Here is a 17,005-nt window from a genome sequence, read left to right on the forward strand (position 1 = left end):
CTTACAGCATTGGCATCGACATCGCTGTGTATGGCGACTGTTTTAATCCCCATCTTCTTGCACGTTTTGATGACCTACCATATAAGAAGGGACAATTATCAATATTTAAAATACAAATAGTTTAAGAATGAACTACAAAAAAAACAACTTAAGGTTATGTACTTACTCGGCATGCAATCTCTCCTCTGTTGGCAATAAGGAGTTTTTCAAAAGTCTGGAGGGAAAAGAACAATAAGGACCTTGAGAGATGAACGCCCCATAAATTTTCCTCCCATCAGAAACACACATTCCTTTGTCCTCCACTTCCACTAAAATCCTGGTTTACCCAGAGGCTTGTAATGCTGAGTTCACCTGTTTTAAAGGTTTCTGCTGATTTAACAATGATAACAGCATAAACCGTATGCTATACTGTATCTACCTAGCATGTACACAGGTTCAGAACAAAAAGGCATTCACCGTTCACACCAGCATTCCCTGGATCTCCCTACCACACACAGGCCAGAAACTGGACTCTACAGAAGACGCAGGAGACCAGCCCATGGAAGAGACACACACGAGCAGTGCCAAAGAAACAGCAACAACCTTATCTCCAAGAAGTGCCCAAGTTGCTTGTTTTTGAATACACAGAAGATATTCAAAGGAGGCGTGATTCCCAGGTCTCTGCTTTTTCTTCCTCCCCCAAATACACAGAGATAAAGATCCCCACGTGTTCCTTAGGAAGTTATAGCAGCACTCTAAAGACCACGTTTAAAAAGCTTGCATTTATTTTCTGTTAGACGCAGAGCAACCATCCCTGCTGATGTTACCTTCCCTCTGATGGAAGCTATCCTCACTGTTCTCCCAGCTCTTGCTGAGTTGTACCAGCCTTGGCCCTCACTGGAGCTAAGTCAGGTGAGGAACCTGGTAAAATCCTGAACTGCCATCATCAGCATTAAGTTGCAACAGGACAGCAAGTCACGCGTCGTATGCATGTGAAATCCTCAGTCACCTTTTGCATTAGATTGCACTTCAAGCTGTAAATACACCTTAGAGGCATGACAGGAGCACTGAAGAAGGGGATAAGTGGAAGCCAGTCAGCCTTATATCCTAGATGAAAACTTTCCATTAAGAAATGAAGTGAGGGAGGAGCAGAGTTGCTCAACATAGAAACCTCACTGCTGGGAGTACACGTTACTGCCGTCACTGGCCTTGCTAATCATACAGGTGCACTTCCAACAAAGCATGTTGAGTATCAAACAGTAATTCTCACTCCCCTACATCAATCAGATGCTTTTCATATGGTCTGGGGGAAGAGGGGACATTGTAAGTGCAGCAATGAAACTGTTTGTTACCCCCACAATCATCAGTGAGTGCAGAGGGGGTAGGTGAGAGAGGAGGGAGGAACTGCAAAACCAGCAGGGGAATTTCTATCGACAGACGGGTGTAACAAACAGAGGTACTCAGCGTGCCCTTGACCAAATTTACTTCTTCAAAGTCAGGGCTGAGCTGGCATCACATGGTCAGTTGAAGAATGCTACCACGTGGTAACAGCATACAGAAACCAAGGCATTTCAGAAATTCAGAAAGCAAGCCTATGGGATTTAAGGGAAGAGCTGCAGCAAGCTTACATGGCGAGCTCAGCCAGACCTGCTGAGGAACATGCACCACTACCTTGCACACAGGCTCATCCACACCCCATCAGAAGATGAGCATGCTCAATTATCAGAGGTACAAATACTGCAAGAACACCACAGGAACTGGCAGTTTGCTTGGAGAGCTCCGTTAGCTGGGGACCTGCACCAAAAACCTGGTGAAAAGACGGAAAGGTTTCCGGCATGCTCACACAAATTGGTCCTGAACCTAAAACATTTTAGGCAGAGAGCCTTGAAGGGAAATAAAAAAAAAAAAACAAAAAACAAAAAACACAGCACTAAGAACTTTAACAACTCAAATACTTCAACTTATTTTTTGGTGTAACAGTTGTTTTATTAACCACGCATGGTCACATCGCAAGACAAGGCTTTCAGTACCAAGCTGTTATGCAGATTTGACATCTCCAATTTTGCAACATAACTACTAACAGGACACAACTGCGCTCCTATTCCTGCTGTTAAAAGCAAGTCTCAAGTCCAGCAAGTAAAAAGAGAAATTTAATTTGCATGCGGCTTTCAGGTAACACACAGCATCTCTTTTTTGTCATTTCCACTAATGAGCTTACAAAGACCTGCTACCGCAGTCTGATCGTTACAAAACCAGTGGAGAAGACAGCGAAGACCTTGAGCTACCCGGAGAAGCCACTGGCTGGAGTGACATGGCTTGTAGTTAAAATAAACCAAAGACCTGGTTACATTGTCTAAACATAATTATGCCTTTAGAAAAGGAACAGGACCTTGAACAAGCAAAGACTGAGAATACAGGAAGCATTTGGTAAGACGAGAGTTCAGGAGACTTTTCCTGCCAGCCACGGTTCTAGGTACATACTGGTTTCTCTCCCTCTGTTTTCTAATACCATTTCACTCCGGTTAATCACTCCTACGCTGGTAGATAGGGGGCAAGCCTAAGTGTGCTGAAGCGCTGGCATTCCTGCCCTTCAATACAAGCCTACCTTCAGCCACATTATTTTTCCAAGTGTGTTACTTTAGAAGCCATGCCAAGACAACCTCCCACAGGAAAAGTTTTTCTTGGCTAGTAACTGTAAATTGAGATTGCTACCGCACAAGTCTGTCAGCGGGCCTGACAGAAAACTCAGGCAAACCCGTGTTCCTGTAGCCGCCTCCAAAACGAGGATTTAGCATGCTCTGCAGGCCTTACACAACCAGCTTTATCCGAGCTCTGGAGCTCTCACCCCTGCACGTGAGTAACAAGCTCGATTTGGACAAGGGGCATCAGACCATCTAACAAATGTGCTGCAACTACTGCATTTATATAAACATATATAAATGTGTATATATATATATATATATGCACTCAGGTTTTTTGGTGTTTTGTTGTGAGGTTTTTTTGGTTTTTTTGTTTGTTTTTTAAGAAGTGCTTTTAGATAGTCCAGCTTACAAAAGCTTCAGCAGGCCTATACCGCCCACACCACATAAAACATACGAATAATTGTGTCAAAATTATAATGTTTATGGCCAGTATGTAACCTTCCCAAGCTCACAGTCACTTCTCCAACCAAGATATGCACTTGACATAGTATCCAATCTCAGCAAACATACTGCAAGGACCTTTAATTTGAAGAACAACATGCTACTAAACCAGTGACAGTACAGGGGTTTCACTGGGAGAACCGCTGTTGTCAGCAGCAGCACAGCGGACAGGATAGCTTTGAAACCCAAACGTCAACGATACAGTAAAACATTACAGAGGGAAAACATGCACCATGCTACTTACCTTTTCATTCGGATCATACGTAGCTGAATACAGCCTATGGGATGTTTTAAGGTACCATCTCGAACAGAGCGTTTCACACTGCAGAAGAGAGAGGGAGTTAAACATTTCTTCTCCTGCTACTGTATGCCAGAAAGACAGAAACAGTTCATATACTGACATCTTGAGGAAACTCTTCCTTATTCTTCCCTGCCCCTCCTTGCATTCCCCCACAAAGCAGACAGTCTTTTAAGGATCTGCCTCCCCCCACAAGCACTCACACAGCAAAAAACAACTTCAGATGCTGGTTTGGCTCCCACTCTTCCCCACCACAACCCCATCATGACAGTGATCTAAGGATGAGAGATGGTTTTTCTAGGCTCGGGTTTCTTCATCTTTCAACAGCCACACTGCTCCTGTTTTGCAACAGCATCTTCCCACCCTCGCCTAGAGCATTCCCAGGTCACCATCACCTTGCAAGTCCCTGATGATACACCACCAATAACCTCCAATTCTCAAATCCAATCTCCATAAATAAAGTCCAGGAAAACAACCTGAAAAGCAAGTTATACTTGAGGTGCTAGAATCAAAACCAGAGGTTTAGAAGTTGTGTTTTGTTTGTTTCAGATGTTAATTATTCTTCACCTGAGAATGCAACAGGACAAGCTGCTTCAGGCTCTGAAGAAGGAAAATACAATTCAGATCATAATTCTGCCAACCACAGCCATCGGTTGGCCATTATTCCAAGTTCATGGCAGGCCACTTGCACGTTCAGCGACCTTACTGTTATCTAGATCCCATCAGAGGGAAAGGCAAGGTCAGCTGTGGCAGCAGAAGCAGAGCATATTCTCCTGCTGCAGAGTACACGCAGTTAGGTGGCTGGTTCCCCTCTTCTCAGACCCTACAGACAGAAGTGAACCACAAGTGTCCTGATGCTTGTCATACGGGACACGCCAAATAATCTCCAACAAGTTATTAGTTGTTGAAGAAAGTCATTCAATGGTCAGGGGGGCTAACCTAAATGCTTGTAGTTAGCTGGGGGAAGGCACAAAGCCTCTGAAGTTTCTTGTAAACACCTTTCAGACAAAGCTAGCTTTGAACGCATACGAGAAGACAGAAAAGTTGTGCCACTGATGGAGAGCGAAAGGAAAAGCTCTGACAAGAAAAGTACAGTTAGCATTAGATTTCAGAATTTAAGCCATGCCTTGAAAAAATCCCTATACAAACCTAAAGTTTTTATACAGAAAAGTTAAGCTACAGTAAGTGGCTGTCTCCCAAAATCCACATATGCTCCAGGGATACCTCACAGAACAAAGCCCAGACAAGGGATAACCCATCACATTTAAGAGTGCAGTTGAGATTTATACATCACGATACCTTCACAGCTGAACCGCTCGTCTAGCCTTAGATGTAGGCCATTATACTTAGAAGCCATCATGCAAAACAGCTCCTGACCAGTATCCAGAGAAAGTATCCCTGTGACTGGAATTCAGTAAAGTATTCCTGTTACTGGACTTCTCGGTTTTATTGCCCATTGTCCCAGTTCTTAGTAATTGCCTGTTGAAGAAGAAACCTCACCCACACCCCAGGCAAGACAGGAATACAGAAGGAAGGACCCAGCTGGCACCTTCCCTGAAACTCCATCTCCAAAGAAGCGCGTACTCCGGTTGTAACACTCACCAGTAAGGAGCGGGTGGATGCTAATCCCTTCCAGATGAAAACAGCTTAGATCAGTCTCCCACATTCTGGCAAGCGCTCAAGCGTTAGAAGAAAAGTCAGGCACAACTTAACCGCTGACATCTGCCACTTCGTTTCGCAAGCAGCTTATCAGCAAACCGTAGGTACGCCTTTTGAAAAACCTACTGCATCTACCAGCACGCAGGAGCAACAGCTACATCACAACGGCTGTATCCAAACCTACCTTGATTTCTAACTACATCTTTCCCTGGTGCCACAGAGATTGAGCCCCTCCTCAAAAGGAAAAAAAAAAAAGAAAAAAGCAGCTGTGAAGTGGCCTAAATGGGTTTCCACAGCCATCACTGATCTCTGATGCACAGCCCCTAGTTATTTAACTCGTTCAGCACTGGCTTAGCTGTGCCCACTTCTCTCTACTAAGAGAGTAATGGAAACTACACAATTCAACATTAGCCAAGATGCTGGGAAAAAAAAGAAATCCCAGAACTCAAACCTTAATCGAGTTCACATAAGCTATTTTCTTCCAGATCCCTATGGTCACCTCATAGGGAAAGTGAAGATGAAGACACCCTGATTTATTATATTACACCTGATGCTACTTATAAGGTCCCAAACTAGTCCTACCACAGCTTAAAGACACACTGAGCGATCGTGTCTGTGTGTATTTTACAATTGACATTACAAGGCAGACAAAAGAAAAATCAGGTCTAACAGAACATTTTAATTAACACTCGATACCTGGCTCAGCTTGACCTGATGACTTTTTCCTATCTCGCCAAACTAGGGCAGCTCATACCTATTATAATCTATTTCTGTCATGACTGATTACCTCAATTTGATAAACATTTCAACACTACAGACTAGTGCTTTTTATTTATGAGAGCTCAGCTCTGCACCTAAGAGCTTGGCTTTGATTTTCCCACCTCTACTGGATCTGCTCTTCCCTAGGAGCAGAGTCCGGCAGCTGCCCCGGGTCAGAGCAGAGCCAGCTCCAGCTGGCTCCAAAGGGACCTGCTGCTGGCCAGAGCTGAGGCAATAAGCGACACTGGTTGCACCTTTGGGAGAGCAGATTTAAGGAAGGGAAAAAAAACTGCTGCGCAAGAGCAGCTGGGAGAGCAGGGTGAGAAAACGTGAGGGAAGCGGCCCTGCAGACAGCAAGGTCGGTGCAGAAGGAGGGCAGGAGGTGCTCCAGGCACCAGAGCTCTGCAGCCCCCACTGCTACCAAAACCTTGCCACCTAAACGTAATACATACCGCTAGGATGGTATTTTGGAAATGCATCTTGCTTCTGCTGTTACTTACACAACAGCCAAACTGACTTTTGACCTGAACAGCTATACTAGTCCTAAATTAACGTCATGTAAATCAAACCACGCAGTAATTTGTACAATGGCACATTCACTTCAGCTTTGAGGCCGAGCAGAGAACCTCCCAGGGCCCCAGTGCAGCCCTGTGAAACCTCCTCAGGTGGTTTAAGGACATGGCATACGGTAACTAAACAGAAAATAATTAACTTGTTATTTATAGTTGACTTGTGTGTGTTTTTAAAGACGTCCCTTATCCAGGGAAGATGTTTCTCTGCTGTACAGGTCATCTGGTAGATACCTTGCTGTCACTGAGCCGTCTGGACGGAGAAGTCTGAACTGAAATGAAGTTCCAGATTTTAGAAAGGAAAAGCACCACATACCAATGTTTGCTTTAATACGACTAACAACAGCAGGAAGGTACATTTTAGCATTACTGGAAGATACAGTAAGCAGTGCCCAACAGTAACAGCTAGAGCAGCACACTTGCTTTTCATATTCCAACTCCTCCTTTTGCTTTCTGCCACAGATCTTACCAAGGTTCTTGCCCCCATGGTTTCAGAGATTCAAGTTTAAAACTTGAAGGCGCATTCAATAGAGGAACACCTTCCCATTTCCAGTGTATTTCCCATTAGCCATAACTATTTCTGAGTAATCCTGAACACGAAGAAGACGTAGTATTTCCCCTATTTTATTACACAGCAACTTCTCTAATTCTTTTTCAACTCACTTGCCAACCCCTTGACAGGTTATGTATACAAGATATAGAAAGCAGACACTTCTAGATGTCTGCAAGAATTTTAATCTGTAATGTTGAAAATTTTAGCTTATTGTTAATACAAGATTGTACATATCCTTTAAACGTGAAAGCAGCCAAAACAATGCTTTTTCCCCCCTACTAATCAAGCGCTTTCCCTCCTTTGTACTCTCTCAGAAAGTGCTGAGCAGCTAAGCACTTGTAACTACAAGCAGATCCTCCTGAAGCCAGCTCCAAACAAACAAAAACACCGCACAATGTTCTGTAAGGTCCACTGCATTATACATGCAGCTCTTTCACTCTCGGGTCTGAGAATCATTGGCTATTCTAGGAGGCAGAGAGGAAACCCAATTTTCACGTCTGCCAACACAGCAGGCAAGCTACAAGCAAGGAAACTCCTAACACCCAAGGCTATTTTTAAAAACTAAGTCATTCCTACACCCAAGTACCTTCTCCCTTGTGCCAGTACAGAAGTTTGTACAGTCACATGGTGAATCAAACTAGGGAATACGTCCAGCTGAAAAGATACTCACAAAGAGTGGGGAAAGTTTGTTCTCTGCCAGATTTCTGTCCTGTTTATCCACTTAGATACTCAAATAGCAGCATTGGGTCAAGTTGGAAGCAGACAGGAGCTGAAAAGCAATGGCCTGCGATCAAGACCTAACAGCTGCAGAAAGTTGGAACAGTTTCTCACAGCACCAGCTTAAACAGCTCCAGCAAGGGTAGAGCCTGTGAAAGAGATCACAGCACTGTAACAATGATGCAAGAACCACCACTGCAAAGTTTGGACAGAAAAAAAAAAGGCAAATAAAAACACAAAAAATCTCAGAGCAAGACTTTTTTTTTTCTAAAACTCGGTGTAAACGTTAATGAAGTTTAACCTTTTCTCCAGAAAAAAAAGTCTCACCCACAGCAGATGGCACAGCATGCTTTGCCTGCAGAATCCAGACAGCTACTCCTGGAAGCAAAGTGGCTAAAGACAGAAATCTTGATCTGTGAACCTCTTTAAGAGTACTTGTCAGTACTAAAGGTCTGTAGTTTATATATTAGTAACAATCACTGAACTCCACAAGCGTAGGGCAACATTCACCTCCCCAAATTAGTGATCATTCTGGCTCCCTTCCTAAATGTAGGATGATCCCAACCTTGCTATACCCTCTGGCCTAATGCTTCTGTACTCACAAACAAAGGGGAAAACATCTCCCTGGACTAACAGCACGCTTAAAACAATCCCACAGAAGAGAGCGAGGAGCTCCCACTGTACAGGTAACTTCTAGGACTTAAAAAGTGGATGCACAGATAACTAACTTATCAGAGAAAGCACGGAAACTTTCCATACATTTAGCTGAATGGTTAGTTGAACCAATCCGTTCAAACTGATCTACACTGATAAAAATCCACGTGTCAGCAGTTTGCTGATTTCATAACGCACAGTATTTATGACTTTCTCCTTCACTCTTTTAGTCTTTTTGACAGCTTTCTCAGAAGAGTTTTGAGGCCGAAGTATCAAAAGCCATCTCTCAGCCTCATACAGTAACTACCACCTCGTTTCAAGATCATATTTTCTCCCAGTTCCACAAGTGCAAAGCACTCAAAAGGAATTTTTAGTTATACTCTACACAGAATTAGTTCTGCATAAAATCTAACACAGAAGTGTTAAGCATTAGATTAGAAACACGGCAATTAGTTGAATCCCCAGTTCTGTGTTTTTTCGCCGCTCTTTCTCAAGTCTTTTACTGACTTCCACAACGGAGTAAAGAAGCCAAGGGCAAGTGGCCAGCTCCTAGCCCCACAAAGAAAAAAAATACACCCACATACTAATGTGCTTGTAACCCTTACAAGTTTGAAGATTTAAATGGTAGCATTTGCTTATGTTAGCAAAGAACACAGGAATCTATGAAAGCAATTCCCATGCAAATCTGATTGAATGTTTTCCAACTACTGATAACTTGAAGGTGACTTTCATACACAGATAATAGAGGCTAAAAATCACATCAGTTACGTAAGTCGCAAGTGCTATTAGGTAGCTAAAAATATTTTGTTTTACAAAGTGTCACTAATGAAACATTTCTATACCATTTACAGTGATGCAGTCACGTATCAAATCCTTGATCCCTTAGAAGAACAGAGGCACAGCTGGACTTTCACAGGGACACTCCAAAGGACTAACATCAAAGTCCTTGGACTATTTAGTGCAAAAAGCATGTCTTCCACACAAATATACAGGTTGTTTTTGGTAGCTGTATACACATCAGCCTTCTGCTAGTTCCAAATGAGTCTCCAATCACTTCCAAACTTCCCTTGCTGTTTAGGAAGCTTCTCCCCCATACACTTTCACAGCACCACAGGTGTACTCTGCATGTTTCCCAAGGAAAAATACCTGAGTAAAGTAAATCCTTTTGGTCTTTAACCCCTTCTCAAGATGACCTGCCCTTGCAGCACAAACCACTGCTGTTACTGTGGTGGTTTCACACCGGTTGGCAGCTGAGCTTCACCATGCCACTCTCTCACTCCCCCTCCTCAAAGGGAAAGGAGGAGAAAACATGATGGGAAAAGGCTCATGAGTTCAGATAAGGACAGGGAGATCACTCTCTTATTACTGCCACAGGCAGAACTGTCTCAGCATAAGGGAGATTAATATAATTTATTGCCTACTAATCACAGACTAGTGCAATGAGAAACTAAAAGCGAACTAGAAACATCTTCCCCCATTCACCCTCTTCCATGTCCTCCCCCTGAGCAGGGCAGAGGAACAGGGAATGGAGGCTGCAGTAAGTCCATGACATTTTGCCTCCGCTACTCCACGGTCACTCCCGGCCCCTGCTCCACGCGGGGTCCCCCCCACGGGATGCCGTCCTTCCCAAACTGAGCCTGCGGGGGCTGCCCACAGGCAGCAGCTCTTCAAGCACTGCTCCCACACGGCTCCGTACCACGGGGTCCATCCCCCAGGAGCAAACTGCTCCAGCACGGGTCCCCCACGGGCGGCAGCTCCCCCCAGGCCCCTGCTCCTGCGTGGGCTCCTCTCCACGGGCTGCAGCTCCGGCCCGGGGCCTGCTCCTGCGGGGGCTCTCCATGGGCCGCAGCCTCCTCCAGGCCACATCCACCTGCTCCACCGGGGGCTCCTCCACGGGCTGCAGCGTGGAGATCTGCTCCGTGTGGGACCCATGGGCTGCAGGGGGACAGCCTGCTCCACCAGGGGCCTCTCCACAGGCCGCAGGGGAACTGCTGCTGCCTGCCTGGAGCACCTCCTGCCCTCCTGCTGCACCTCCTGCCCTCCTGGGGTCTGCAGGGCTGCTTCTCACTCCTCGCTCTCCCAACTGCTGCTGTACAGCAGGTTTTATTTGTGGTTTTGTTTTTTCCCCCTCCTTAAATCTGCTCTCCCAGAGGCCCAACCAGTGTCACTCACTGTCTCAGCTCTGGCCAGCAGCAGGTCCCTTTTGGAGCCGTCTGGAGCTGGCTCTGATCCGACATGGGGCAGCTGCTGGGCTCTGCTCACACAGGCCACCCCTGCAGCTCCCTGCTACCAAAACCTTGCTATGTAAACCCCACACAGTTACCTGATCCCTGAACAAACGTGATGACTTCCTTACAGTATAGTTTAGGAGTTACATTTCTGGAGAGACACCTATCCCACACCCCCAGAAGTATACAGAGAAAAATAATTCTGCAAGTTATTCCTCCCTCCTCCACTTGAACTTGCAGATCTGTACACAAATTTTCCTTTTCATGAAAAGGACATATTCTTCGTACTGCAAGCAAAGCTATTTTGCACCACTTTTCCTTTATGTAAACCAGTGAGTTTCATATAACTGTTACACAACACAGTGTGATAATGCTGCTTGCTCTTATCCAAAATAATCTCCTCCCTCTTTTAAGGCAGAGCAATCTGCAGAAGTGATAGAGATGAAAGCAGTGACTGCCTCAGCAAAGATATCATAGCTTAAGGCTTTCTAAATGTTTAAAGTGTTCACCAAAAACATTAGTATAGATCTGCAATGAGCTTCTTGCATTTCCAGGAACAGTAAGAGCAGAATGCCCCTTGAAAGCTTGAAGTGACAGCTGAAAGACCCATAGCTTTGTGGAGTAACGGGTGGGTAAGAGACAGCACATTTGCAGAGAGGAATAACCCTTTGCTAGGAATTAAGATTGCACTAGTAAAAATAACAGAGAACCATGCTCTTTACAGCAATTAACGCGCTATTCCCATTATGCTGTACTCCTCAGTTTTGATAAGCTCCTCTTTAACTGAGGGAGAGGAAAGAAGCGAAGAGGCAAGCACATAACCCCCTCCAGCAGCAGAAAATTAAATTACGAGGAAAGCAAGCGCAGGGATACCTACACCAACCCCTGCAACCCACAACGGACAGGCTCCACCACGGAGCCGGGTCTTAGCGGGTCACCCGCAGCCCGACCCAAAACAGGGCTCCTACAGCCTTGCGAGGTCCGAGCAGCCCTGCAGGACCACCCCAAAACCCACGGCACCCCCCAAACCCACGGGGTGTATCACCGTGCCACCCCCACGCCCTTGACGACCGCGGGGGCACCCCCTGCCCCCTCACACCCCCCTTCCCACCGCCCCCAGCCCGGGGGAGCGGGACGGAGCCCGGCTCCCGGCTCCTCACCTCCAGCAGCCCCCGCAGCCGCCGGCGGCCGCCCCGCGCCGCGCCGCGCAGCGCCGCCGCCATGTCGGCCGCCGCCCCGCCCGACCACCCTTTCACCCGGCCGGGGCCGGGCCGCTCGCAGCCAATCCCCGCGGCCAAGGGCGGCGGCGGGGCCCTGGAGGGAGCGGAGGGGGGCGGAGGATGGCGGAGACTTGGTCTCGGGCCTGGGCTCGCTGAACCGCCGGGAGCATCCCGAGGGTTTCCCCCCCCCCCCCGCACCCCGGCTTCGTGCCCCTCCGGCTCCGGGCTCGCTGTCGGCTGAATTGGCGGCCCCGAGCGGCTGGATTCGCCCGAAGAGGGGCTTTGAGGAAGGGGTCCCAGGGCTCAGGTTGTTATCTTTCCCTCGGTGGGGCGTCAGGGTGGTGAAAAACGTGGCCTCGTTGTTGTTTGGCCGTCTTAGCCTGCCGTAGCAGTGCTGGGGTTCAGAGCGAGCGGGGAAGGCTGCGTGGGGGCAGAAGGCAAAATGGTCGCGCACCCCCGCTGCACGCCGAAGGTAAGCTGGAGGGCTTCTCTCTTCCCTCCCCAGGAGATAAATAAGATCTGCACTGAGTGGCCTCTGTTTATACAATCATTTTCTGTGCTGTATGAGCAGTGCATATCAGAGCCGCACAGGTGGGAATAATGCAAGGAAGCTGCTCTCGTTGTGCCTGAAGGAGGTCACCGCATTCACAACCGGCAGCCAAGGAGACGCAGCAGATTCCCAGCACGCCTGGGAAGTCTTGAAAGCCAGCAGACGGGGCCAAGAGCAGAAGGGAGGTATGCAACACGCAGCCCTTCACTGTGGGCCCTGCACGTGGTGGATCAGATGGATGGAGACGTCCACCAGGACAGCGTGCCGTTACAGCAGGACGATATCCTGAGGCACCTGACGTCAGTTCCTCCTGCATCCACCAAGCACACAGTCCCATGGCAGCGCCACAGCGTTTTCATTTTGCTCCACAGCGGAGACCGTGTTTGCAGGCCCCGGCTGCGGCACGGGCAGCCACCTACAGCGGCACTTCAAAGCAGCCCCCCCACAGCTGCAAAGGGAAACTGGCTGGGATTACACAGAGGCACCGCAGCAAAGAGAAACTTCACAGCCAGCTGGGCGCGTGGAGAGCTCGATGCGGTGAGAAACGGCCTGATGCAAGCCAGTTTCCACATGAAGCTAAGGCAAAACCTCTTGCATACGGAGGGGACTGGAGAAAAGAAAAATACAACTCAAGAATGCTAACCATCATCCCTTTGCACATGACGTTTCTTGCTTTTGCTGTGGCTCAATTTGACTGACAGGTTCTGCGAATGGTCTTTTTATCTAGTCTACTTTAAATGGGTACTGCACGTGAACTGTAAGTTTTCGTTTCTAACAGGAAAAGGAAAATACTGAATGGATCAGGATTATACATGGTTACTACTGAACATTTCAAAAACACGGAGAGGGTAACATCACCAGTGCTAAAGAAATGGCAGATTTACAAAAATAAATTGCAAAAATTAAGTATCCAGAAAAATGAAAGGGTATATAGATTTGGAAAAAAAAAAAAACAAAAAACTTAGCTCTGCAAGTCTGCAAGCACATTTGTAATGCTGTAGCTCTTAATATGCACTGCTGTCTCAGTTACTAAAGCTATCAATATGCACAAAGTTAAGCAGGTTTAGAAGAGACTGGAATACTAGCCAATATGTTCTAATTATTTTGAAGGGATCCCAGGGAACTGCAGTTTTTGATGCGGAGAATTTCCTCCTCGATCCCTTTCTTTCAGGGGAAAGATACTCTAGTCTTGTAATTCCAAATTTAGGAATCATAAGCTGTTGTGTCTTCATCTGACTTTTAACCCATAACCCAGGGAGAAAAGTGGAGTAATTGTAATTCTTCTGCCTTTATCTAATAAGGACTATATTGTATCAGGTTTATAGAACATGAAATGCATTATGCACAAAAGACTGTGACTGAAGAGCTCAAAGCTAGGAGAAGTCTTTGAAGTACCTGTTATATATTCTGTAAACAGTCTGTGCTTCTATCAGCATTCTGCTCAACACACAGAGACAGAAATTCATCCGTGGAGTCAGCCAAGTCAATATCACCATACATCTCTCCGCTAAGTACCCACAGAAAAATCTTGACTGTGAAGATCCCTCATGCAAGATTCACCTGTAAGAGTCAAGAGTTGTCAGCCAGGGATTGTCAAGCACCCCAGGGAAGCCCTGAAGCTGGGAGCAGCCATGGGTATAGGGGACCCAGGATGGGGTTCAAGCTACCAGCTCCCTACTCTTCTGGGGCACCTTGTTTCATCCCCACACCCAGCTGTCCAGGCTATGGGGCTCCTTAGGGGTGGCAGAGACAACCTCCAGGGCTCATCAGAGGTGACCATACCCCCACTTCAGGGGTGGCTTGACCCCCAAGCTAGGTTGGCCTTCTTTGGGCCAACACACTGTGATCCCCTTGACTACCCAGGGCCTGACCCTACACAGCTTTCAAGGCTACTTTGGGGCAGCCTGAATCACCCCAGCTGCTGGGACTGTCCAGGGAGGGTTTGAAACCTGCATGGTTTCTCACAGATACCACCTCATCCTCTCCAACCACGAGCCTCTGGTACTCCTCGGGGTGGCCTGATTCTTCTCCCCAGCTTCCTAGGCTGCTCAAGGACAGCCTGGACCCCTGAGTGCCTTGATTTCTATTCTAGGGAGACCTGCTCTGAGGGACCTTGAATGTGGCCTTCCACTAACATGGGCTCTACTGAGGAGGCCAGATTCTCCTCCCCAGCTGGTCTCCAGGATGGCTTAACACCCCTCCAGCCTTTTGAGTTTCCCTGGGGGAGCTCTGAGCCCTCATCAGGGGCAGTTTGACGTCTTTCCTATCATACCAGGTTGCTCAAGGAACCCATGTTTTCATCCCCAAGCCCTCTTCCCAGCCAAGGGACTGCTCTCAGGCTTGATTATGCCACATTTACCCAGCCTCATCAGCTTGAGCTTCATCCCAGCTTCCTGCTGTTGGTCAGCCCGAATCTCCCTGTCACCAGCCATTTAACGTCACACAGGGGAGCCATAGGATGGACAGTGTCCTTACCACCAGGGCACAGTTCCCCAGAGTCTGAACGAGCTGAGCAGAGCCTGGCACTGGTAGCAAAGTCCACAAACAGTCCCAGACAAGGCAAGCTGATGACACACAGCAAGACTGGGATGGCCCTTCAGAGCCATCGGCCGAGGGAGGCCCCATGTGAGGCTGGTCGGGGCCATTGAGGCCTATCGATGCACTGGGTGCCACAACACGCCAGCAAACTTGCTTGCTGCAGCATAGGTTTGCTTGGAGAGACATGAAGGAGCTCTCACATTGTCAGCGTGAGAATCCCTTTGTCTTGGGGACCACGTCTGGTTTCCCCGGCCAGGGGATTTGGATCAGAAACAACTTATAACTTTCTCATATCCGCAGGATGTTTAAAACCTATTGACAGAAGCACAATGGAGAAACTAATAGAAATTGAGCATTTTCTGCCTCAGAGTTAGCTGGATCCTGCACAGAGTTTGTGGGACAGAGGGTGAAGGTTGGGAAGCAGAGTGACTTGCAGAACTTTTCAAGCAGCTCATGAGACACAATCGTAAATGACAGCAGTTGTCAAGGAGGACACGCACTTTTTGGAAAGGCCTCATACATGGCTGCGATGAAGTGATACTACTTAATGACATTTCTTATGAGATTAGCGTAGGAATCACAAGCACTTTGACACTGTGGGGTGATGTCTCTGTGGGAATTGTGTTTCCCGTGATTTCATGGACTGGAGGGTTCTGCAGGGCTGTATTAAGGTGGCAGAGATCCAGACAGCTTCTTCCCCTTCCTGAAGAACTCCCTCTATTCATCCAAAGCTCTCCCACTTCTTGATATAAAAGACATTTCTTTTATTTGGTCTCTCAAGCTGATTTCTGTGCTTATCTTCAGTGCATTCATAGATCTGAAAGTTGCAGGTATGAATCACATAAGAGAAAAATAACGTAACAGGCAGTCTTTATTTCATTCTTCGGTTTCTATGGTTTCAGAAATTTAAAACAAAATGTTTTCATTTTTACTTGTAGTCTCTTTATCTTGCAGGCACTTTCACTCTGCCAACTCTGCTAGAATTTTGTTTTGGAGGTCTGGCCTTTTTGCCATGTTCACTTTATGCCACAGAGTCAAAGAGAAGGGTTTTCATGACATGGAGATTTCAGTCTATCATAGTCTAGCCTGAATCATTAGTGAATTACTTTATAAGGTTTCATACTGCCTTAGTAGTTTTACACAGCATATGCTTTGCAGTAATTGTGTTGACTCCCTAGAGCTGGGGAGAGGAGTCGGGGGAATTTGGAAGCTGTGTTAATGACTCTGGTACCATTTTAACAGGCAGTCCTAACTTTGGAGGGTGAATTCCTGCTCCGTGTGCTGAAAAAGCAAAGAAAGAAACAATTTTGTAAGCTAAAGATAAAGGAGTCCTAGCCAGGATTGCTGTTCAGCACATGTATCATGCCTCCAGAGGTTCTGCATGAGCAGAGAGTCATCTGTCTAGGAAATGGGGAAGAGACCTCTAAAATCAGGGAGGTTCAGACCACCTTCCATATTCTGAAATTCGTTGAAGAACACCAGCGCATGGGCACAAATTTTGCTGAGCCTCTTCTCTGTGGCGTTGTTCACGTGGAGTGACAGCAAGCTTGACTAGTAGCTTGAAATTTACTGCCTGCTTGTAATGTGAATACAGTTTTAAACAGCTCTTGATCCTTTCTAAGTCATTAAAAGTAACCCTAAGGATTAAGAAATTTGTAATTCCTTTGATTAAAAAAAAAAAAAGTGTTGGCAGGGCTAACAAAGATTTGTGCAATGGCTGTCTGGGCTGTCAAGCCCTAAGAGAGTCTTGGTGAATTCCTGCTGTAGTATTTATTCCCTGAAGGTTCATTGCTCAATAAACATTTAAATGCAAGGTTGCTTGTAGTATTTGTTATTCCTGAGCATGGACAAGCTAAAGGAGGAGGTGGATTTCCTTAAAAGAGGCAATAAGTTCAGCAGGGATAAATCATTTGTTTGGATCCCAGCCAGGGCATGAAAGCTTGGGGCAGAGGGAAGCAAACTGGTTTGCTCAAGAGGAAAGGAGACCTTCCTCTTGGATACATGGAGCAACCACTCTCCTGAGTACAGGGGTGGAAATGAAACACCAACAGAAGAAAAGGAAGCAGGCCTGAGAGGAAATATTTGCTCAAGTCTGTTCCTGACGATGGCACCCAGAACTGGCAGTGGAAATAGTCTCT

At 46.8% G+C, this 17,005-nt stretch overlaps 1 protein-coding gene and 1 long non-coding RNA gene across 5 annotated transcripts in view; one reads left to right on the forward strand and one right to left on the reverse strand.

Moving 5' to 3' along the window:
- The window catches only part of PCCA (propionyl-CoA carboxylase subunit alpha), a 284,839-nt gene extending 272,971 nt beyond the window's left edge, over nt 1–11,868 (reverse strand). The window contains exons 1-4 of one of the 4 annotated variants that reach the window (XM_083820666.1): nt 11,720–11,867; nt 3,367–3,444; nt 167–214; nt 6–74 (exon numbers count right to left, since the gene is read on the reverse strand). In XM_083820666.1, coding sequence (XP_083676792.1) covers nt 6–74; nt 167–214; nt 3,367–3,444; nt 11,720–11,782 — 258 coding nt within the window. In that variant the 5' untranslated portion in view covers nt 11,783–11,867. Of the gene's footprint in view, nt 1–5; nt 75–166; nt 215–3,366; nt 3,445–3,789; nt 3,809–5,022; nt 5,311–11,719 lie in introns of those variants that run through there. The other 3 variants (XM_083820667.1, XM_083820668.1, XM_083820669.1) reach the window with 3 other exon arrangements.
- Nucleotides 11,869–12,015: 147 nt separating this feature from the next.
- LOC310892663 lies at nt 12,016–16,678 on the forward strand. Its single transcript, XR_014578297.1, has 2 exons — nt 12,016–12,251; nt 12,351–16,678. It is a non-coding gene; the product is annotated as an uncharacterized lncRNA (long non-coding RNA).
- Nucleotides 16,679–17,005: the final 327 nt, after the last annotated feature.

This window comes from Anser anser, assembly GCF_964211835.1.
Source record: "Anser anser genome assembly, chromosome: 1".
Classification (NCBI taxonomy): Eukaryota; Metazoa; Chordata; class Aves; order Anseriformes; family Anatidae; genus Anser; species Anser anser.